At 40.8% G+C, this 24,342-nt stretch overlaps 2 protein-coding genes across 2 annotated transcripts; both read left to right on the top strand.

Annotated features, from left to right (window-relative positions):
• The first annotated feature begins 790 nt into the window (after window positions 1-790).
• On the top strand, window positions 791-3,770 carry LOC108668890. Its single transcript, XM_018156148.1, has 6 exons — window positions 791-957; window positions 1,133-1,280; window positions 1,481-1,589; window positions 1,846-2,030; window positions 2,523-2,616; window positions 3,071-3,770. Exons 1-6 carry the CDS (start codon window positions 894-896, stop codon window positions 3,185-3,187), a joined length of 717 nt encoding a protein of 238 aa, XP_018011637.1. The 5' UTR covers window positions 791-893; the 3' UTR covers window positions 3,188-3,770.
• A 6,268-nt stretch (window positions 3,771-10,038) lies between these two features.
• Window positions 10,039-20,860, top strand: LOC108668889 (thiopurine S-methyltransferase). Its single transcript, XM_018156147.2, has 7 exons — window positions 10,039-10,143; window positions 11,763-11,946; window positions 15,415-15,538; window positions 17,422-17,549; window positions 18,130-18,174; window positions 19,474-19,607; window positions 20,706-20,860. The coding sequence occupies exons 2-7, from the start codon at window positions 11,771-11,773 to the stop codon at window positions 20,825-20,827; spliced, it is 729 nt and encodes a 242-aa protein (XP_018011636.1). The 5' UTR covers window positions 10,039-10,143; window positions 11,763-11,770; the 3' UTR covers window positions 20,828-20,860.
• Window positions 20,861-24,342: the final 3,482 nt, after the last annotated feature.

Genomic DNA, 24,342 nt, shown 5'->3' with positions numbered 1-24,342 from the left:
GAATACTTCAAACGTAGGAGCTAGATTATGTTACTTTTTCTTAGAATGATCACCGAGACCAACACCAGAAAGCAGCACATTTGCAAAAAACTTCATTTTAATAGTTCTAGCGAGAAAAACGAAGACTGTAGGTTTCGAGACCCTTTATCAAAGATTCCGATGACATTACAGTCATGTTAATAATAGACTTGGTGGAGTGTCTTGGGAATAATAGATTAACAGTACATATATCACAATTCCCACGAGTTGCGAGATAATCGAGAAACCACAAACATACCACAGTATATATGAAGCTCTATCAATTCATTTTTTAATGCAGTATATTTGCAGTGAAGTATGTTTTCATGCAACTGAAAACTAGCTAACGAAGAAATCTTGAGTCACCACTTATCGTCAAAACCAAGACTGAACCACAACCGGTCGGTCGAATGAAGACTCATAATCATTTATCTAGGTAGCCGTTTGTCAATTAAACACGTTTTCTACCAGGTGCGTTCTAAAATTATTTCGCAACTTTGCAAGAGGTCAGATAGTAAAAATTAGGTACAATGCGTCATGCAATCTCAGTAAAAAATTATTTATAAGTTACTAAAATGATACATTTGCGGCTCTCGTTAGTATATGGTGATATACGAATAATGCTACCAAATCTTGTCAAGAAATTTTAGTGATATCTTTCCCTTCACTGCAGTGATCTCATTCGCTATAATCTACTCATGAGAAGTATGACATCTGTACAGATTGCCGCCTTTTCTCAAGACACTCAACGTAGTACGATTTAGTTCTCTGCCTGAACCTTTGCCTTTTGCTTCACCTAAGCATTTGAAACTTTTTCTTCGTCTGAACCTTCGAAACTGCCAACGTTCGGTAGTTTGTATTGAAACAATATCAAAATGAAGTTCATAGAGTTATGGTGTTTTTTAGCTTTCATCACTTCAAGCATTCTGAATGAAAAAGGTAACACAAATAGGTTATTTTTTATGACTTTATATTTTCTTCCCTGCTAAATTTTTGCTTTCAAGAATACACAATAAAGATGCACTCAATCCGTGTCAATGTTTTCTCTCCTCTAGTTTCACCGATGAATATTTTTCATGAATAGTAAGTAAGTGGTAGTTTCTCTTCATTGCAGGAGTTGCAGGAGCTGGTGATTTCCGGTACGTGACAGGGTACGCCGGCCTCAACTACACCGGAGACTACTACCAGTTCACCGACTACACGCCCGACCTCAGCGTCGTGCAGATGGACAACACCATCGAGAGTGGCTGTGGTATTGGATTGTGAGTGAAGTCGAGAAATTTCGCCTCTTAAACCTATTTGCATAAACAAGCTATACAGGAGCATAAACACTGGATGTTGCTGACTGTCCGGGTTGACATGATCCCGTTGAGAAATCCAAGTTTTGGACTGTTCATCCATGCAAAAATAACATTATCTGAATATCAAAAATCAGTTCACTCATGGGAGCACAAAATTTCAGGTGGCTGCTCTACGACGCAGTGAACTACGACCCGCTCGCCGATGAAAGTGAATGCACATTTCGGTCAATTGGCGAGTGCCGAAATTGGGACTTTCAGTGCCGAAACATGGTAAGTAAAATTTATATAGACGTTTTAAGAAATTTAATCATACCATAAGTTTACAAGTTTTTCTAGTATTATCTGACTTTGAAGCATGACTTGGTATGGATTTGTCATGCACAGAAACAAACACTCCACGAAATTATTCCAAAGAATCATTATGCTTAGTGTACAAGTCCATTACAAATTCCATTATAAAAATGAAAATTATTCCCTTACAGTGATTTGAGGCAGATTCTGTTTCATAAGACTGATTTACCCTCAGATATCGTCGCTGAGATACGCAGGAAGTCCGTACGGCCTTAACGACAACTACTACAACCTGTACGAAGGGACTCTCTTCAAGGGCAGGGAGTTCAGAGGCAACACAGACGCCGCTGATTTGGGGGATTTGGACATGGCCGTGTCGTCTCTCATCGTGACCGGACAGTCGGGGTGGACGTTCTACACGTTAGTCGTGCCAATATGCGGCGATGATATTGGAGTTTGAAGCACTATCGATACTTTGCTTAGATACTCAACGATAAATTTGAACAATATCGTGTAAAAACATCCTGATGCGTCAAATTTTGATAATGATACACGCTACTCTAAGTAAAGATTAATATTGTTCGATTATTTCTTTTCATGTCAGAGGAAGAAGCAGATCAAGTATAGTTTATATAAAACACTCGTCACACATTTTTACCTCAGTAAAGCTAACCCCGGTAGTGCTCGATTTATATAACCAAAATGATGGCAAAATCTGAACTTTGCCATGTGAGGAGACAGGCAGTGAACAGCAAGTTTCAAGCAGTGCTTAAACTTAATTTAGCTCCAATGTTCAGTTATATTCGAAGATCAGAATGATCTCTAACTAAACCACTTGACCTATCCACTTCCGAGCTTACGCAACGTAAGCTCACTCTATGTTGGTTCACTAAAAAATTTTGGAACCAACAGCGACGTCAACTTCACGGGATTCAGCGCTTGCGTGTACGCGGATGAACATTACACTAACGGGGACATCGTTCATGACTACGCACGTGTCCAATATGTAAGTTATCATGATCTAGTTAACGATGTAAGTTACTATATTAACTTCAACTTTCTACAGTTTTATATATGCTTCCAATGTGATAACTCTCTGAAAAACCTGAGAAGAGCGTCTCAATCGAATGTCCGTTACTTTACTCCAATATCATGAGCACCGTTCTTATATAGTTACTGAGCAGAGATCAAGATCGGATTTATCGAGCGTCTGTTTATACATTCCAGGAATCTTGCGAAACAAGGAAATGCTCGCATTTAAGATTCGATGCCATACCTTCATCCTTTCAAATGATCAATCAATTACTAAATACGCATTATTAGAACTGAAGCATTCATTATAATATGATCTGTTGAACCAGATCATATTATATTGGATCTGCTGCACCAGATTTCTGTAAGGCAATAATGGCATGGTCGTACAGATCTCTGGTGCAACAGATCCACGCTTTTCTCTACAGATGAGTCAGCTCGGTCTGCCCGACAACTCCATCAGGTCTGTGGCGCGGGGCTGCCTCAGCGAGCGCGTGCTGGGCCATCCCGGCGGTGAACGCAGCGGTCAAGACGCCAGCGACTGAACAGATGCGCGTGGTGTTCCATGCACGCGTGTGGTTCACATGCATATAGTAGATTACAGTAGAATACACGCCAAAAGTATAACGTAAGCATATCCGTTGCATGGGTGCGGTATACTAGTGTTGAGATAAGGTAGTGCGTCATGATGACCCACTTAAATGTGTTAACTGAACTTTTTTGAATATGGGAATACTATCCACTCACTCGCTCGCTTGTGTGGCGGCATTGAATCACCTTCGAGTGACAAGACTAGGTCATTAAGTTCCTCTAAAGGCCAAGTGGGTCATAAATTATGTTCATTCATGGTCAAGCCACTCGCTCATCCATGTTAAATATTCTGACTCACTCGATTCTGATCCACTCTTCATTGGCGTGTGAGCTTCTTGCCTGCTATCTCATTTGATCGGGCGTTCATCTAATTGCAATCAATTTACAATTTTTTTTGTATTACTTTCTGAATACTTAAATTACAATATAAACGATTATTATTCGAGCTTTATAGTACATATGACGTCCCGTTGTTCCATTTTCAGGTTTTCAGAGTGTTTTAGAATTACGATTTAAGTGCTCACCATAATTATTTGTAGGATTGTTTGTTTTGTTTTTTTTCTAACCCTTATGAGGTTGTAGAAATAGTTGATAGTGTATTGGTAGGAGACGTTCGTTAATGAAGACCTAATTTAGAGGATTAAATAACCAGACCCAGGCTCAGTTTATATTTTAACACGAAATGGGCAATTCTATGCAAAACAGGAGCCAACGTTTAGAGTCAACTTCAGCGAAGCTTGAACTCAGTGATACTCCATGAGAGGGGCAACTGTGTAGACTGTAGAACTAGGCACCCAGCAGAGATTAATTTGCGCCCCACCATTAAATCGCAATCTCAACAACATTTCTGTCACTGCGGTTGATAAAAGCAATTCACTTTTTCGAGTGGCTGATGAATGGCCTGCGGTCGGTCGTAGGAGCTCACCAATTAAGCAAGGCATTCAGCACACTGGTTGATACTACAACGTACAAGAGGCTGTGCTCGAAGGATGCTGCTGCTAATACCTTCAGACCTCTGTTGGTGACTGTTAATTGGATTCTGCACAGGTTTGGAGCGTGCTGAAGGCGGCGAGAAAGCTAGGAGAATCCATTGAGGACATGTCCGTTTTTGTAAAGGATTCCACTTCTTCAGAGAGAGCGGATTTTCGCAAGAAATAGCAGGGGAGAATCGGACGAAAAAGCACTGAAAATCAGGTCAACCACTCTCTAGAAGTCAGGACAACACCGGCCGTTCACGGTCAGTCAGAGGAGCAGGAAGACAATTAAACAGTAGGAGCCATGTCCACAGATCCAGGCCTGTAAATAATGTAGGAAGTAACCGCCTACATCAAAGTGAAAGTGCGCAAAAAGTTTTAAAATGTATCTGCACGAACTCGGATTCCATTTTGAACAAAAAGTGGACTGTTTACTGTGATTTCGAACGAGTGTATAAACATTATTTGTATTCCTTAATTACTGAAACACTCCATAAAAATCATGGGGGGGGGGAAATTGTACCGGTTGAATTTCAGTTGCCAGGTTTTGATTGTTTTCATAACTTACACGAGGAGCAGTGCAGTAGAGATGTAAGTCTGTAGGTTAGAACCTCTAATGGGGCCCAGCAATCTTTCCAGACCACCAATCAGCTTGGGAATCTATGTGGTGAGAACTTTCTCTATAAGGCAAGGATAGCCTCCTCATAGGCGTCGTATATAGATGACCAAACAGTTCCTCTGATAATGATGAAGTAATGAACAGCCTTCTACCATGCATGACTTTCAGTAGGTCGCATACGTTGATCATAGGTGACCAACCATCCAGAAATAGACTGAGAAGATGAATCCTCTCCAGGGCCTATACTTTCAAAAAAAGTTAAGAGATCGTCCGCCTGAACCATGGACTCCAGTTGCGCTAAGTCTGTGCCATTCGGGTTTCTCTTGTCAATGTATCTACGTTTTCTCGTTTCGTAACGTGCACTTTTGTTCTGTTTAAGTCACAGTGCAGCGTCATTTTATAATGGGCTGTTGATCGAGTTTTGAAAATATATATATTTAGATTACCAATGAATCCTCTCCAGGGCCTATACTTTCAAAAAAAGTTAAGAGATCGTCCGCCTGAACCATGGACTCCAGTTGCGCTAAGTCTGTGCCATTCGGGTTTCTCTTGTCAATGTATCTACGTTTTCTCGTTTCGTAACGTGCACTTTTGTTCTGTTTAAGTCACAGTGTAGCGTCGTTTCATATTGGGCTGTTGATCGAGTTTTGAAAATATATATATTTAGATTACCAATAAATTAATGTAGCGAGTAACTTATTTTCGCGTTATCAGGTTGTTCGGGTATCTAGTATCTCCTATAGGAACGTTTATGCTGAACGTTGATTAATGTTATGTTATTCCCAGGATTTTCCGTCAATTTTATCTCCTCTCGCGTCAAATAGCGTCTTTCCCCCGGGACGTTAAGCGATTATGCCGCGCTGTCTGAAATTATTAATGGTTCGTTTATTATTGTGACAGCGGGTGCAGCAAGCATGCGGCTATCAACGATCTTTTTGAAAAAATTAGCCGCATTTTCTCCGATCTTTCATGAAATCTCAATCGAAAAATAAGTTATGTATATCAAGAATTTCTAGCGGTATGCTCAACGGCCCGAGTTAGTGAATATGTTCTGCGAATACTTTCAAGTCAATTATGTTCGCATCCAATTCAGACAAAATTTATTAAGTGCTGCGAGTTGAATCGTGCTCTGATTTTACTCACAACTCAGTGGCAAGGGTGCTTTCAATTGTGTTGTCCATCTGCACGGCGCTGAGGTTGGGCGTGTGCTCGATGAACTGGTAGTGGACGCCAGTTTAGTTGAGGTCTGCGAATCCTGTGAAGACCGGAAATTACCTGCACCTGCACCTGCAATTCCTGAAACAAAGAAGTATTATAGAAAAGGCTGGAAATTATCTATCATTAATTATCATTATCTATCGATGAGCTTTAATTGCGTAACCAGACTTGGTAAAACTGGCTGCCACTCATTGAGGAACGCTTTTTTGCCGTCGATTATTTAAGCAAAATTGACCTGGCGTGACAGATGGCGAATATTAGAGCCACTTTTTTTGGAAACGAAACTGATTTTGTCACCATTTTCATTTACGAGGTTGCAGTGACAAAAAATTAGTTATCACTAGTAATTTACACTTGCCATTCTGTGCTTGCTCCAACGGAGTTCAACGAACACAGGGGACTTCGAGGGCTTCTACAAGGATCCATGCAGAAGTGTAATCTCGGACATGTTTACTCTCAGGAGAACAGATGATCATCTGTACTGCTGTACAGATTTCACTTCTCGCAGGTAACGGATTGGTTCCATTGTAGAAAAAGATATCACCATGAAATTTTTTAAAGTGAAATGCTAAGCTGTTTTTTTAATAAAGAAATCTTGCATTAGTTGAACTCTTCAATTGTGAAAGTAGATAGATTCTTGCTGGAAACAACCGTCACATACTCCCCGTGTGTGATACCTCTACACTTCTTTGAAAGTTGCTGATTGAAGAAGATTATCATAGGATACTTAATAACGTGCAATCGTGCAGGAACGAAACTTGAACGAATAATGACCAGCATACAAATAACTCGTCAGAACTCTGTTTGCGGAATATTCCCGTACAATAGGTATCGAATACGGAACTACCCCACGAAAACCGAAGCCTCTAGCTTCTACCATTATGCCTTTGGTGTACATTGGTAGGTAGTACATTCGAATTCGAGCTTCGATTGAATTATTGCATTCAATACTGTATGAAAACGCGGGCTTCCCTGAGCAAAATTAAGATGATTCCATACACTGAACTTGCCTTTTATAGAGTTTGTGAAGGTTTCTGGAACGAACATAGAAACTAATACAGGTTGGATAAAAGTCGCTGAACCATTTCAATTTTAAATCACTTTTTTATTTTACAGTTAAATGCATAAAGTTTTAATATCATAAAGTCATGGCGACGAAAATTGATTATCTATCTCAAATGTAATTTTATTCTTATCACAAATTTACTTTTAGTAAGCTTCGGAAATTTAATTTATCGTTAAGTGTGAAAATTTAAGTTCCTGCTTATGCCTTCCATTTTCTGCTTCCCGAATTGCAGCTCTTTCGATTACCTCTGCCATAACCTTTTCCAATGTTCCTGGGCTTATTTCTCTTATTTCTTAAGTGATGTTTTCATTTAGCTCAATTGAAGATTGCTTCTCTCACATTGAAATGCCTGCGATAAGCTCTTTGGGTTTGAATTATTGAGCCTTGATTTTGATAGCAAAATTTAAAATTTGTGCACGTTGGGAGGGTTTGAATTTCTTCATAATTAATCTCCAGAATATGTAAAAATGAAAAATATTAAGATGATATACAAGATTGTGGAATTAATAAGATATTAGAAAACAAGAAGGGTCAGTGAGTTTTGGCCTACCCTTTATAAAAAAACAATCATGGTTCTAAGAACGACATTATATCAGATTAAGGAGAGTTTAGTTAAATAGTTAAATGGCCCAGTGGTTAAAGTTCAGAGTACCAAGATTGGCGCAGAGAGGCGCGGGTTCGATCCCAGCTCTGTGCGCCAGTTTCTGGTCAGAATCGGCAAGGAGGCCGGGCGGTTAAGCATAACAGAATTGTAGCAGTGAGATGAGAGTTCGAGACCGCAAAATGCTGTGAATATTCTGTGGTGTTAAGAATCGGCGACAGGCCTACGGCCTAATAAACGCTGAAACCGCTATTTAATTGAATATTTAATCTAAAGTAACAAATAGTTCTCTTAACAAATGTAATGAGAGATAATTTTAAGAAATTTTTACCGAATCATCGGATTAACTGCGGTTATGCGAAAATACAAGAGGATCAAGTATAATTCGCGTGTCGTTCTGAACTGACAAAGATCTGACTGAAACTCGGCTGACGATATTGGGAACACCTTACGTTCAATATCAAAGGTCGGGGCTATAGTTGCTACCAAGACGCCACAACAAATACAAAACACAAAAAAATCATCGATTAACGTCCGGAATTGAACTCCCGTGCTAGTATTGCGCATATGTTAATTAATCAGTGAATCGCAGTTCATGAAATTTCTTACCTTCATGACTTCATTGACAATGACATGCTGGATGTGGTTCTATCTTTGTTCTCTTGACGTGGTTGTAACGAATTGTTTGCATTGTAGTTTTTTGTGGTTCTTGGGATGATTTTCTGGACGGGTCCAGACAGTTTGTTTTCTTTATTAAGGCTTTTCTGAAATTATTTAAGGGTCATTGTTTCTTTCGTAATGTTTTTTATCTATGTTTTCTTATCATGGCTTCACTATCATCCCATCCTACCGAAGTATCACTGTCGTAGTTTTCTTTAAGTGGTTTTCTCATTAAGGTTTTCTCGTCAATTTCACAGGTAGGCAGCTCCATACCTATGCACCTGACTGCACAATATAATGAAAATGATTAAGTGCACTTGAATATTTGCTGTTCTGGGCCCATACTTTCAAAAAAAGTTAAGAGATCGTCCGCCTGAACCATGGACTCCAGTTGCGCTAAGTCTGTGCCATTCGGGTTCCTCTTGTCAATGTATCTACGTTTTCCCGTTTCGTAACGTGCACTTTTGTTCTGTTTAAGTCACAGTTTTGTTAAAAGCGCATAATAAATTTTGCCTTGTGTATATTTTACGGAGGTTCGTAAATTAAGCATTTGTTACCTCCTGCCATATTCCAACTCTACTTTATTGTATCTGGATATATATGACGTTGTATTGCAGCTGGAAATATATGACGTTGTATTGCAGCTGGAAATATTTGACGTTGTATTGCAGCTGGAAATATATGACGTTGTATTGCAGCTGGATATATATGACGTTGTATTGCAGCTGGATATATATATGACGTTGTATTGCAGCTGAATATATATGACGTTGTATTGCAGCTGGAAATATTTGACGTTGTATTGCAGCTGGAAATATTTGACGTTTTATTGCAGCTGGATATGTATGACGTTGTATTGCAGCTGGATATACATGACGTTTTGTTGCAGCTGGATATATATGACGTTTTGTTGCAGCTGGATATATATGACGTTGTATTAAGAAGGATTTTTGCTGCATCTTAGTTCGATAATTTTTTTATAATGCATCTTAATCCTAAAATAAAAGGTTAAACCGTTCAGAAATAATTGGTGTAATTTACTGACGTCAGTCAATCGTCAATTCTGACCAATGTTCATTTAGGCTGACAGTTCAGAATAATTTTTACAGAAGAATATATAATTTCCTTAACTAATCTTTTTGAATTATGATTTTTTTTACACAATTAATGAAATATTAAAAAAAGAGAGGCAAAGGATACTACTTATTTGTCATATCACTCATCACGTGAAAATGTTGTGCCGTATAATGACGTAATGGTAGCACGTATTAAACGCATAAATAGATTAGAAAAAATGATTAAAGAGAGTTATGAAATTTTTATATCATTCACAGCGCCTAAAATATTGTTTTCATACTCTCAATGAAAAGTCTTACCTTCATAACTTGAAAGAATTAGCCCAGTTGTTCTAATGTAATTCATTCAATTAGAATGAAATGCTTCAATGTAATAATGAAAACTAAAGTGCGTGCGATTATTTGAGCAAAATGTTCCGTTTGCAAGGCGCCTGCACCAGGAATGTTGTCGTGTCAAGCGATGGTGCGGAGATGTTCGATAAAGTCGTTCCAAGAATCTGGCAGCAAAAAGCTGTTCACGCAACCCGTGGAGTTTGTTGCCCTGGCGTGATACCCTCATTAAGAAGGTCGTCAGTTGCGCTTCGGCGGTCGTGAAGGGAGGTTGTGTGTTGCGTATTCCTGAAATCAATTACTTCAATTACGGGCATCGAATTAAAAACTATACCTATTGAATCTTTGAACGGATCACGTTCATATGTAAGAAAGAATTAAACATGTTTATACTTAAATTTGAATTTTTTTAATATGTAAGTGATATATCAAGTAAATGTAGAAATTGAAATTATGATTGACGTCATCGCATCGACTTGTTGACCTCTAACTGCTCCTCCTGCGACCTTCATGACTAAATGGCCATCAATTATAACAATGGCTAATATCTATGCTGCTAATCACCAAGAATTCAGTTGAATAACTTATATACATGCGAAGATCACAGAATCTAATTAATGAATGAGAATGCAATTTTTATTACCATAATGGAGAATAAAGCTATCAGAAATGACTCGTCATTATATAACGTTATATTATAATCTTTAACTTTGCAGAAGTTATTTATTGCGCCATCAGCTTTTCATAGAATCGATATAAAAATAATGATGTTTTCGCACAAGGCTGACACGACGGGTTAGATGTATGTGATGGGTAGCGGGTTGACCTGGTGCATAGCGTGATAGGGATTTATTTCGAATTATTAAACCTCATCAACATAATTATTTCCTCATAAAGAAAATAAATATTATTCATTCATAAATTCCCCATTTTCTATTCCTAAGTAACATAAGCCATTCTTTGCAAAACGTGAACTCGAAAATAAATACAAAAACCAGTATACTAATGACCGAAATATATAACTTATTATTTATCTAGCATTCATTCCCATGGCGCGTGTGTTTAACTGAACATTTTATAAAAAGTTATTAAAACTTGGCTTTACTCGTACATGATTGAGCAAGGGACAAAACAGAATCAGAATTTCTACAAAGTGTTTTACCTAAGCGTGTATATTGAGAGAAATTAGTGGAACTAATTTTAGATTTAGTTTATTTTATTTATTTATTTTTATTTAATTTTTATTTCTATTTAATTTATTTATTTAGATAAATAAAAAACTCCAAATAGATATTAACTCTTTGATCAAGTGTGAGTCATCCGGACCCAGGTCAGCCCGTCAAGAGAACGTATCAGTGCTACGTCCTTTTTCTGCTAGTGCTGTTTGAAAGAAAGTGGGTCCTTGTTTGGACAATTGATTTCTTTTACTGAGCGCCGGTATAAGGAACTTGATTGAATGTAAAAAGTACATCGCTCCTTAGTTGGGGTAGACCCCTCCATCCATGGAGGCCTTAGTTGAGATAGACCCCTCCATCCATGGAGGACTTAGTTGAGATAGACCCCTCCATCCATGGAGGCCTTAGTTGAGATAGACCCCTCCATCCATGGAGGCCTAAGTTGAGATAGACCCCTCCATCCATGGAGGCCTAAGTTGAGATAGACCCCTCCATCCATGGAGGCCTAAGTTGTGATAGACCTCTCCATCCATTTGGCTCATTCCCACCAAGCCCTCGCCACGGATGACAGTTGCCAACCTAACCCAATTAACCAGACCCTATTGCCCTTATTTCAACCTTTTCTTCATTCCCACAGCCTAAACATGGATTCAATTTCAACCTAACCCAATTAACCATGCCCTATTGCACTTATTTCCCCTTTTCTTCATTCCCACAGCCTAAACATAGATTAAATATCAACCTAATCCAATTAACCCGCCCTATTGCCCCTATTTCCCCTCTAACCCTTCTCCCCACCTTCCCCCTCAGCCCCCGCCATGGGTGATGACGAGGACAACAACGCCTTCTGGAGCTCCCGCTGGTCGGACGACCCCTCGTGGCACCTGGACGAGGTGAACCCTCACCTGCGCCGCCATCTTAGCCACCTCGCCCCGCCCCCTGGCCGCCATCGCATCTTTGTGCCCCTCTGTGGCAAGAGCCTCGACCTCAAGTGGTGAGTGTGGCAAGAACCTTGACCTCAAGTGGTGAGTGTGGCACGAGCCTCGACCTCAGGTGGTGAGTGTGGTGCAGCGAGCGTGTAGCATGAGCAAATCCCCCCTCCGTAAGTCATGAGGTTTCCTGGTCCCGATTTTTCCGCATTCATGTAACACGGCAACACGCTAGGTTTTATAGGTAGAGATAATTGAGTAATTACATTAATTGAAGATAATCTATTTAATAATATTGAAATTTGTTATACTTCTCAGTTATACACTCGGAGAAATGAGTATAAAATTGTTAAATTTGCGATGTACTTACGGCCTTGCGTGGGTCATCCTGATCTAGCTTTTCAAACAAATAAACATATCAGCGTTACGTCGCTATACGTCCGTTCCTGCTCGTGATGTGAGAGACAGAGTGTCACTATTTTGACAATATGACCGAATTCGTATATCTGTGTTAAATATTTTGAGTGAATCTACCATCACGGATGTAAAAGCGTGGAATAATGAGCGCGTTATCGTTGGCTATGGGATTGCCAGCAATCAACCGTCCTTGACAACTTAATGATTATGCCACCTTCGATCAACCCCCTCGCTGCCTGGCGGTGGTGGCGGTCAATGTGGAAACAATCGACGGGGTAAATGAGGACGGGGTTATAGGAGGTGGTTATGTGGGGGTTAAATCGACAGGAAACAACTAGAGAACAATAACATGACCTTGTGGGGGATGGGCCAGGGGCGAGGTCATTGGGGGTTGAATGAGAGGGAGAGGTAAGGGCCTGTAGGGGGAGAGGGGGTTGGACAAGAAAGTTTGTATGCTTTTTTGCTCTATCGATCGTTTAGTTTTACCTTCTAATTGCACACAAACTTTTTTGAATAGCCGTTTCCGTCCGCTCTGTTGGCTGGCCGTTTCCACCCGCTCTGTTGACTGGCCGTTTCCGCCCGCTCTGTTGACTGGCCGTTTCCACCCGCTCTGTTGACTGGCCGTTTCCACCCGCTCCGTTGACTGGCCGTTTCCACCCGCTCTGTTGACTGGCCGTTTCCACCCGCTCTGTTGACTGGCCGTTTCCACCCGCTCTGTTGACTGGCCGTTTCCACCCGCTCTGTTGACTGGCCGTTTCCACCCGCTCTGTTGACTGGCCGTTTCCACCCGCTCTGTTGACTGGCCGTTTCCACCCGCTCTGTTGACTGGCCGTTTCCACCCGCTCTGTTGACTGGCCGTTTCCACCCGCTCTGTTGACTGGCCGTTTCCACCCGCTCTGTTGACTGGCCGTTTCCACCCGCTCTGTTGACTGGCCGTTTCCACCCGCTCTGTTGACTGGCCGTTTCCACCCGCTCTGTTGACTGGCCGTTTCCACCCGCTCTGTTGACTGGCCGTTTCCACCCGCTCCGTTGACTGGTCGTTTTCATCCGCTCTGTTGACTGGCCGTTTCCACCCGCTCTGTTTACTGGTCGTTTCCACCCGCTCTGTTGACTGGTCGTTTCCACCCGCTCTGTTGACTGGCCGTTTTCACCCGCTCTGTTGACTGGCCGTTTTCACCCGCTCTGTTGACTGGCCGTTTTCACCCGCTCTGTTGACTAGCCGTTTTATTTCTATCCGTGTTTACACCTAACCCCCCCGCACTTTTGACTAGCCGTTTTATTTCTATCCGTGTTTACACCTAACCCCCCTGTGCGGTTACACGCGATACACGCGATGGTCGCGGAGGTCATCGCGGCGATACCGGCATTGATCGCCCGCGGGCCGGACGTTTGGGTACGTCGATACCTCAGGGTCAGCGAGTATCGCTTTGACCCTCACGATACCAAGGCTTAAATTATCAATTCTTTAGTCACTAATGAGAGATGACATTACCTTTCATTGTTAGCTAGAGTCCGCTTCGTGCGTGGGATTGATTTGTTCCATTACGTGATTCATTACAAACTATTCCTATCCCTAAACACACAATATACACCTCAACACAAACATAGATTCACCCTCACACATACCATATAAATACCACAATACAATTAATATACATTACACATCACAAAACAAACTGCCTACNTACCTACATTCGAGTACTATATATATCCATAATTATAACGTGATTTCTATGGGAAATATGTATTATCGAGAATATATAGCCCAATCAGCAGGGATTATTTGTAGTGCTTCGGATTATTGATGATAACTTAGAGTTATTCCTACCTGAAGAGCTAGTTGCCTTTAAATGCCCCTCAGTTTTATTTATAATTTTGTGTGCAAATTAAATGCGATTTTGGAACTAGAAATTGAGAGTTCAAATACAAGTCGCTATTCATTCATACACATGTACACAGACACGTACACATCACAGATCATATTACGCAGATAAGCATACGCACATAATAACACAAAAACACATAGAACACATTCTTGGAAGTAACGCAACCATTCTTTACTCAGCACATTCAAAACTTTTACTACACATTCATCATCACGCATCTTCAACCTCCCGAATACCTCCACACTAAAAACACACAATACACACCTCAACACAAACATAGATTCACCCTCACACATACCATATAAATACCACAATACAATTAATATACATTACACATCACAAAACAAACTGCCTACTCATCCGATGACAGGTTGTGTGTTCGCCCACTGACCCATTTGTCAGCTCTTTGTTCATCAATGATCGATCAATAACCTCTTAGATTCATCATTCACTAACCACTTAACTAAGTGAGCTCGACTGCCGCTGAGGCCTCTCTAAGTTAATATAAAATGTAAGTGGGTCAGTGCAAGGTGCAGCGTGCACTCAGGGAACTTATGGGTCACATTTTCGAAATACCGAAAATTTTTCTTACTCACAAGGCGAGCAAAAAACTGACGTATAGCTCTGGCTCGCTCTTTTGCCGAGCGAAACTGGGCCGGAATTACCCACACTAACGTACATTGCTATTTGGACAACGGCCTAATAATTTATATGAGTGTAAAGTTTATTTCTTAATAAATAATTTAACCAGATCAAGGTTGGACCAGCGAGCTTAGAACTTCGTGGTGCGATACATATTAATGTCGTTCATGGTTTGCAATTATGCAATATATTGTTGCCTTATACGATGATATTGTTTGAAGTGCAATAACCAGAGGGAATTATATTGATGCGATATACGATAATATTTTCTAAGTGCAATTTTCATTAGTAATTATATTGTTGCCATATAATATTGTTTGAAGTGCGATTGCCAGGAATTTTTTGATGAGTGAAAGTAATTCTGAGTGTCAGCCTGCCAACAGTTGTATAGACTGATTATGACAATTATACCCTCTATATATATGAATGTACAATAAGGCTCTGCTTAATGTACATAAAGGCTCTACTTAATGGGCATAAAGGCTCTGCTTAATGTACATGTACCGTGCACTGCACTGCTTTGTGCATTTTCATACCTCGGATGCACAGCAAGGGCAGCATTGCTGTACATATTTATCTCTTGCGCAGGTTGCACAGCAAGGGGCACAGCGTGGTGGGGGTGGAGCTCGTCGAAGAAGTCGTTAAAAATTTCTTCGAAGAAAACGAACCAAATTATTTAGTGAAGGACCTGGGCTGGGGCACGCTGTACACGGTGAGTGCTGTACACGGTGATCATGAGTGCTGTACACGGTGAGTGCTGTACACGGTGATCATGAGTGCTGTACACGGTGAGTGCTGTACACGGTGAGTGCTGTACACGGTGAATGCTGTACACGGGTAGTGCTGCAGCGTTTGTGTATGACTGTGTTCCGTATGCAGCATGCATTATACGCTGTAAGAGTCACTGTATCAAATCGCAGTATATGGTATTGTATTTACACACTAAATCACATGAAAAAATCCACGGATATTGAGCCAAATATTTAAATATTCCTTGCCGCGCACTGCTTTAGAGCTACGTAGTCGTAGAATACAATAGAAATACTGCAATCTACACCAGTTCCGCGGCAGCTTCAAGCCACATGAAGGCTATGCTGGCTGGAGCAATGGCTACAGGGTTACGGCGCCTATGGCTTCAAGCCCTCAAGTTCATATGCCCCTAATCTCAGTAGCATGATTGTGCACGGGATAAATATGAAAGTGATGATTATAATTTGAAATGCTTGCTACTAACATGCAGCCCCAATCATGTTTCTGCACCGCAGACATGGCCGCGGGCCACACATAAATTGTTTAGCGGGCCGTGAGTATCCATGTAGCAGAAAAATTCCGCGGACATTACCCCGAACATTTAGATATCTCTATTGATAACTAATGGTTTGCTTGAAATTTATTTTGTGCATACAAAAAATGTAGCAAAGACATGCCAGACAGCTTGTTGTTCAAATATTCATGGGGTCTTGTCATTTAATGCAGCATTGGAATATTACTCATAAATATCGTACATTAATCCATGGAATTACACGGATGAACGTTGTATTTGTTAACGACAAATTAATTTTTTTAGAACTAAGGTTTCTATACACGAACAATTTTTAAAAATTAGAAATTCGGTGTGCTCGATAAATATTTTCGATGGCGTATTAACGAATACAAGCTCTTTTTATTGATATTTTATTACCGCCACATGACCTAAAATGCTGCAGGATGCCACTATTAAAAAATTGACGTGCCACTATAAAAATTTCAAAATAAAATAACCAGAATAATTTGCTTTGAAATAATGCTGTTAAAACGCGCATCTTATAACCAAGCAATATTTTCAACATAAAAAGATGCGTTTTGAATGATTGCCTTTCATCGACATGAAGTATTGTCTTTAGTCGTAATAGACGATTGCCCTTCACCGTCGCCAATGATTATCCTTTGTTGCCATAAATGGTTGTCTTTAATCGTTTCATCAATGATCGTCTTTAATTGGATAATGGATGACTACTGTTAATCTATAATGTACTAATAAATGTTTGTCCATCATCGCTATAAATAATTGTCCGTCATCGCCATAAATGATTGTCCTTCATCGCCATGAATGATTGTTCATCATCGTCATAAATTATCGTCCATCATCGCTAGAAATAATTGTCCTTCATCGCCATAAATGGTCGTCCATCATCGCTATAAATGATTGTCCTTCATCGCCATAAATGGTCGTCCATCATCGCTATAAATGATCGTCCTTCATCGTCATAATTGATTGTCCTTCATCGCCATAAATGATTGTTCTTCATCGTCATAAATGATCGTCCATCATCGCTATAAATGATCGTCCATCATCGCCATAAATGATCGTCCTTCATCGTCATAATTGATTGTCCTTCATCGCCATAAATGATTGTCTTTCATCGTCATAAATGATCGTCCATCAACGCTATAAATAATCGTCATTCATCGCCATAAATAACTGTCCATCATCGCCTTAAATGATTGTTCATCCTTTCCAATAATAATTGTCAATCATTGCCATAAATGATCGTCCATCATCGCTAGAAATAATTGTCCATCATCGTCATAAATGATTGTCCTTCATCGGCCCAGAACGCGAGGCGGTCGCTGCAGATCTACGTGGGTGACATCTTCAAGCTCAAGATGGAGGAGCTGGGGCGCTTCGATGGCGTCTGGGACAGAGGGGCGCTAGTGTCCATCCCTGAGGCCCGGAGAGCTGAGTGAGTGGTCCATGTCGGTCTCTGAGGGACAGAGGGGCGCTGGTGTCCATCCCTGCCCTATCGAAATTCGAAGACCTGTCAGCCGCTGGCACACGGACGCCCCAGGTTCTTATGGCCGGGTAAATTAGAAGCTCTATGTCCGCATTAGGTTCCGGTTGCCGTAGCGAAATAAGCGCCGAAAGGGAATCTTGTGAAATTACTCGTCGAGCTTGGGGCGATCGTGGGGCGCGCGTATTTGGTACCTGATACGTTCGGGACAGACACGGCCGAATATGAAAAATGCTTAAAAAAATGCCCCCTCCCTTNGTATATTACGCAGATTTGGCCTACCGGGCAATTGACTTCCAAAAGAGGCTGGTAAATAGAAGCAAAACACCCTACGTGGCCGACTTGCTCCTGATTCACCCCTAAGCCGAATATAGTTCCTCTAAAACGACCTTAATCGGCACGAAAATTTTGACGGGGTGAGGCCCGGAGAGCTGAGTGAGTGGTCCATGTCGGTCCCTGAGGGACAGAGGGGCGCTAGTGTCCATCCCTGAGGCCCGGAGAGCTGAGTGAGTGGTCCATGTCGGTCCCTGAGGGACAGAGGGGCGCTGGTGTCCATCCCTGAGGCCCGGAGAGCTGAGTGCGTGGTCCATGTCGGTCCCTGAGAGACAGAGGGATGAGTGAGTGGTCCATGTCTGTCCCTGAGAGACAGAGGGATGATTGAGTGGTCCTTGCTGATTCCTGAGGGACAGAGTGCCGAGTGAGTGGTCTCTGAGGATCCCTAAGGGACAGAAGGCCGAGTGAGTGGTCTTTGAGGGAGAGGGGGCCGAGCGAGTGGTTTTTGAGGAACAGAGGGCCGAGTGAGTGGTCTTTGAGGATCTCTAAGGGACAGAGGGCCGAGCGAGTGGTCTTTGATGGAGAGAGGGCCGAGTGAGAGGTATTTGAGGATATCTAAGGGACAGAGGGCCGAGTGAGTGGTCTTTGAGGATCCCTAAGTGCCGAGTGAGTGGTCTTTAAGGATCCCTAAGTGACGAGTGAGTGGTCTTTGAGGATTCCTAAGGGGCAGAAGGACGAGTGAGTGAGTGGTCTTTGAGGATTCCTAAGGGACAGAGGGCCGAGTGAGTGGTCTTTGAGGATCCCTAAGTGCCAAGTGAGTGGTCTTTAAGGATCCCTGAGTGACGAGTGAGTGGTCTTTGAGGATTCCTAAGGGGCAGAAGGACGAGTGAGTGAGTGGTCTTTGAGGATTCCTAAGGGACAAAGGGCTGAGTGAGTGGTTCTTGTGGCTCCCCAAGAGACAGATGGCAGGCTCGTGAATCTTGCTTCGTCACTGCTCGCCTGGCTTCCTTCATCATGATGTAGAGCTGTTTACTTCAGCAGTTACTTAACATGTGTCCTCGCTTATGCAACAATTGGGAGATCACAACCACTTGCAACTGAAATGAAAATGACAAGAATTGTATTAGATGCAAATAGCTGTTGTATAGACTGTAACGACGCGGACAACTGTACTAGGTATGACAACTGGGTTTTACAACTGTCGTCTGGGTGCATTCAACATGAATGCAGGCTTATACAACTGTTCGAAAGTGCGATCATGGAGACTACAACTATTAGAGGATCGATAACCACAATGTTATGTATTTTTCTGGATGACTGATTCCTTCATTTGGACTGGGACAATGGATGCTACCAGTGCGAGTACGAGCATTTGTAGCAACTGTAGTACGACTGCAAAGTCAAATGGGTTCTGCCTACTTCCAGCTGTTGTATGGATTAGGAAAGCAAAAGTAACTGTATCTGGATGTTTACTATCCTCATGGGAACTGTCACAAATATTGCTAATATAACATAGATGACAAATGTGACAATTATGTAGCTATAACGAAGATGAAACTGGAACAAATAATGTACAATGTAACACCAAAGCCTCTTTTAATAGGTATGCGGCCATCATCCGACGGCTGCTGCGGCCGCACTTCAGATACCTCCTCAACAACTTCCTCTACCGCCCACCTGAGAAGTTTGAGGGACCTCCCTACACTGTACCTAACTACACTGTGCACGAGCTGTTTGGTGAGTACCATACTATCTGGTTCATGAAATGTTTTGGTGGGTACCTAGTGACGTACCTAACCACACTGTACACGAGCGGTTTGTTGGGTATCATATTGCCTGGCACACGAGCTGTTAGTTGGTTACCTAGTGACGTATCTAACTACCTGGTACACAAAATTTTCGGTGAATACCATACTATTTGGCAGACGAGCTGTTGGGTGGGTGACTAGCGACGTACCTAACTAGCTCGTTCACGAGCTATTCGGTGAGTTCCTAGTGACATACCTAACTACACTGTACACAAGCCATTTGCTAGGTACCTATATAGTGACGGTCCATAAAGGTACTTCAAGGTTCTCAAGTTTTCCGTTGGGTACTACTAGTGAACTAACTAATTACTTGGTATACGAGCTGATTGCGCATACCTGGTGGCATTTTTAGCTAGCTACGCGCAGTTTCACGATGAAAATCGGCTGGACAATCGGCGACTTCAGTCGAGTTGCCTCCGCAGTATTGCCATGTCAATGCCAGAAAGACCATCTTGCGGCCGTTATTAGGGCCACTCATTGGCACCGACACGATACCTCAACCGGGCTGTGTATCGACTACTGCGGCAACAGCCCAGCGCATTTCAGACATAACTCTCAGTCGAACTTGATTTCTTAATGCCGGCGTTCATGTGTCACTATAGTACAGGCCAGTTTTGTTTGTGGGCAAGCTCCCTTGTACCTTGAACCTGGCCATAAAATGCTGTGGGCCTGTCCTCACGTTTGGCCGTACGGCAGTACGGCAGCTAATGCTGTAGCTTCTAGCGCCCAATGGTCGAAGCGGCTGTTAGGAAATGTCACAGTAAGGTAATAGACGAATTTTAGTTTTTGAATATCTACTGGTTTTCTATAACTGAAATGATAAGGACAGAAATTAAGTAATATCTACTGTATAGGTAATTAAATTATTGCTACTGAGAACCTGTTAATAATGAAGGAACAATTAATTATCAGGTTCGGCACGTATAGAATTATGTAAGTTTTACCTACAATAGTGTTTTTTTATTAATTTTTGAGAAATATCATTTCTATAATAATATTTTTGTTTTTAACCAAGTTGCTATTTCAGGACAAATCGCGATCTGGAAAATACTGGAAACCGAGGAGATGATGTCCAAGGAGGAGATGCAGGCAAGGGGGCTGGAGGTGGCAATGCAGGTCTTCCTGCTGCTCACCCCCAAGCACCTGTAGGGGGATGGGGGGAAGTGGGGCATGGGTAAGTTGAGCAGGTTGGGTATGTGTGGCAGGTAGGGTAGGTGGGACAGGTTGGGTAGGTGGGACAGGTTGGGTAGGTGGGGTAGGTTGGGTAGGTGGGGCAGGTTAGGTAGGTGAGGCAAGGGGCACGTGAGCCAGGTGGGGCACTTGGAGCACATGGAGCAGGTGGGGTAGGTCTGACATTTATTTTAAGGTCGTCAACTAGAAGCTAACCAGGTGGAGTCAACGTTATGTTGAAATCTATCATAGTATTCAGCTGCTTACTAATTAGTGCTAAATAGCTGCTTAATGAGGTACCGACTAATGAGTACCAAGCAATAGGTGCTAAATGATGGGTACTAAGTAATAGGTTATAGGTTCTTGGTGAAAGGTACTAGGTGATAGGTACTACATGATAGTTACTAGTTGATAAGTAATAAGTGATTAGCCATGAGGTGCTTGATAGAATTTTTAGCAACGATGTTCTTTGGCGCTTGTTGATCGCGTCCATTTACTGTTGTGTCGTCGTATTTGCTGAAACTGTTGAATATAACGAGTAGATGATCGGTAACTAGTTGCCTTAACTGTTGGGTAGAATGAGTAAGTGTTGGGTAACTAGAGTTAGTTTATGTATATTAATTACGCCTTGTTACTCCGTCCGGAAATGATGTTCTGTAATATTTAGTAAAGATTAGTAAAGCTACCGCCAATGACGCTGTAGTCGCCACAGTAATGCCACTGTGCTTAACGCGCCGTTTTGAATCAAATCGATTTTATGCAGTGATACTTCGACTTACGAACACCTTTACTTACAAACTTTTCCAGAAACGGACCGGTGATTCGAGATTTCTTATCTCCACATGCGAACATGTTTCTGCTTGCAAATCGAATTTCAGAACCGATTTTGTGCTATATTTAATTTAATAATTTCTTTTTATACACATTAAATACATTATTGTTTCCACATGCGAACGCAGTGACGGAGCGAATAAAGTTCGTAAGTCGAGGTACCCGCTTCCTAGGCGTAGTCGAGCACTTCTAAGATGTACGGTAATTTGTCATTAAAATGTAATAAAAATGTTAGAACTGTATAAAAGTTACTCACTGGCCCAGTGGTTACAACCAGAGTACCAAGATTAGGGCAGTGAGTTGTGGGTTCGATCCTAGCTACTTGCGACGGATCAGATAAAATCGGCGAGGCGGCGGCGTTTGAGCCCAGCAAAATTTGAGCAGCGAGTTGCGTGTTCGAGACCACAACAAGCTGTGAATGTTCTACGATGTAAAGAATCGGCGACGGGTCTAATGGTCTAATCAACGCTGGCACCGTGATTACTATATTGAAAATTTTACCTAAAATGATTTATGATACATAATTGATACGGCGAGGTTGGTGTTGTGGCGACTCAAGTGTCGTAACAAAAATTATAAACTCGATGGCTTCGATTGCACATATTAGTAAATTTGACTTACAAAGCAAATTTATTTATATAACTTAGGAAAAAAACTCGCATATTGTTTCTCAAAACTTTTACAAAATATTAATTTCTTACAAGTTCAATAATTTTATTTACATAAGTTGCAATTTTCTATTCAAATTAAGTATTTATTATATTATTTGTATGAATAATTGCTGCACGTATTGAATGTTTTAGCTGTACATTGCTAGTCTTCCGTTTATTCTATGGAGTTATAGGCGCCTTATCACCGGCCAGCTATGCGGTGGCCAGACCCAGGCTAATGCCTATGAGTTTTAATAAGGTGGAATGTGTTGATTAAATACAAAAAAAATTAAATTTTAGTAAATTAATTAAATTAAATTATTGCATAACTCATAGCGTGACGGCACAATTATAATCAAATGATAATTTCGCCAAAATTAGATAAAATTACATTGATTGAATTATTGCAATATGACAATTAATAATCAGAATAACATGCAGGAACTTTACTATGAGATAACAATAATGATAGTTACTTTCATTCACATTACAGCGAGAAAAGTAATACTTAAAATAACTTATTTTGTCGTGTCGGTTGTAAAATATTGAAGTTGCAATTCTTTGAAGTAGCTTCGTTGTTAATTATACGTTTCCATAAGTTAGGATGTTTACTAACTACGTTTTTATCAATCAAGTCATAAGTTCAAAGTTTTTATTAGTCATAACGTATACGTTCAACGTTAATATGAGTCATGACGCATTCGATCAACGTTTGCATAAGTTATGATGCTAACTATCAACGATTTTATGAGTCATGACGGATACGTTCAACGTTTTTCTGAGTCATGACGAATACGTTCAACGTTTTTATGAGTCATGACGAATACGTTCAACGTTTTATGGGTCATGACGTATTCGTTCAACGTTTTTATGAGTAATGAGGAATACTTACAACGTTTTTATGAGTAATGAGGAATTCGTTCAACGTTTTTATGAGTAATGAGGAATACTTTCAACGTTTTTATGAGTCATGACGTATTCGGTCAACGTTTGCACAAGTCGGGTGCTCACTATCAACGTTTTGGTGAGTCAGTCATATCGTATATAATTTCAACGTTTATGGCCGTTTATGCATAATTTATTAAATAATTTGAATTTAGGATTTCATTAAGCAGTGTTGTGTAAGTGGAGAAGAATGCCAGGGTTCCATTGTGTTCAGCCCTGAAAAAATAAATAAAGAATGTAAAGATAACGATTATCATTGCCTTGAGATAACAGGGGAAGGTGGCTGTATCACATCAAATTACCTACAGACAGACTAATTAAAATAGCATAACTCATTTATTGGCAATGCTAATTAGCCGAAAATCTCCCAAATTTATTTCACCGACTTTCAAGGAGGTTTTCACGTAATCGACAAGGTTTCAAATTGAAGAAAAATCAGGGAAGCTTCTATTTTGATTTAATAATCAAAATTTTGAGTTTGATTTGGAGTGGTTTTGCGTTCATTGTAAATCGCTGTAATGGGTGGGAAGTTGGAAAGGAAAAATAGGAAGAATGGTTTAAGACTTTGATGCTTTGGAAAGTAAGATAAAGACTTATGGCTAAAGTTTGAATAATGATCATTGCAGGTAACTTAGTAAAGTAACGCATTTCTAGAGCAAAGTATACTGAAAATAAATCGACTAATTAGATTTAGATGAAATAATAATTTATATTATAGCATGAAATTTTGATTTGAAATAATTTGATATTGTAAGCTGTAAACTAAGTACACCTTCCAAACATAATAAATAAATGAATTTAATTGAGAAAGAAAATTTGAACAAAACGAAATTCACTCGACATTCATACAGAGCAAGGAGTAGAGAAACAGGTTACTATAGCAATACGCAGAAATACTTGAACGTTTTTGTGGGTTATTTCACTTTATTTGTCGCACGGATTGGAAACGGCAATGTGAAACGAAAGTTTCGCATTTTAGAGAATGAATCACAGAGATTTGAACAACGCGTAATGATTTTGGGCTTTTACTGGCGGCAAAAATAGAATAGAATAGAATAGAATAGAATA

This window comes from Hyalella azteca, unplaced genomic scaffold, assembly GCF_000764305.2.
Source record: "Hyalella azteca isolate HAZT.00-mixed unplaced genomic scaffold, Hazt_2.0.2 contig14709, whole genome shotgun sequence".
Taxonomy (NCBI): domain Eukaryota; kingdom Metazoa; phylum Arthropoda; class Malacostraca; order Amphipoda; family Hyalellidae; genus Hyalella; species Hyalella azteca.
The sequence above is the reverse complement of the archived record's forward strand: the minus strand, read 5'-3'. Positions and strand labels throughout refer to the sequence as shown.

Coding starts and splice junctions, on each gene's coding strand:
- LOC108668890 (XM_018156148.1), top strand. CDS start 894: ATGAAGTTCATAGAGTTATGGTGTTTTTTAGCTTTCATCACTTCAAGC. Junction 1,590..1,845: donor ACTTTCAGTGCCGAAACATG/GTAAGTAAAATT, acceptor ATTTACCCTCAG/ATATCGTCGCTGAGATACGC. Junction 2,617..3,070: donor ACTACGCACGTGTCCAATAT/GTAAGTTATCAT, acceptor TTTTCTCTACAG/ATGAGTCAGCTCGGTCTGCC.
- LOC108668889 (XM_018156147.2), top strand. CDS start 11,771: ATGGGTGATGACGAGGACAACAACGCCTTCTGGAGCTCCCGCTGGTCG. Junction 17,550..18,129: donor CCTGAGGCCCGGAGAGCTGA/GTGAGTGGTCCA, acceptor TCGGTCCCTGAG/GGACAGAGGGGCGCTGGTGT. Junction 18,175..19,473: donor CCTGAGGCCCGGAGAGCTGA/GTGCGTGGTCCA, acceptor CTCTTTTAATAG/GTATGCGGCCATCATCCGAC.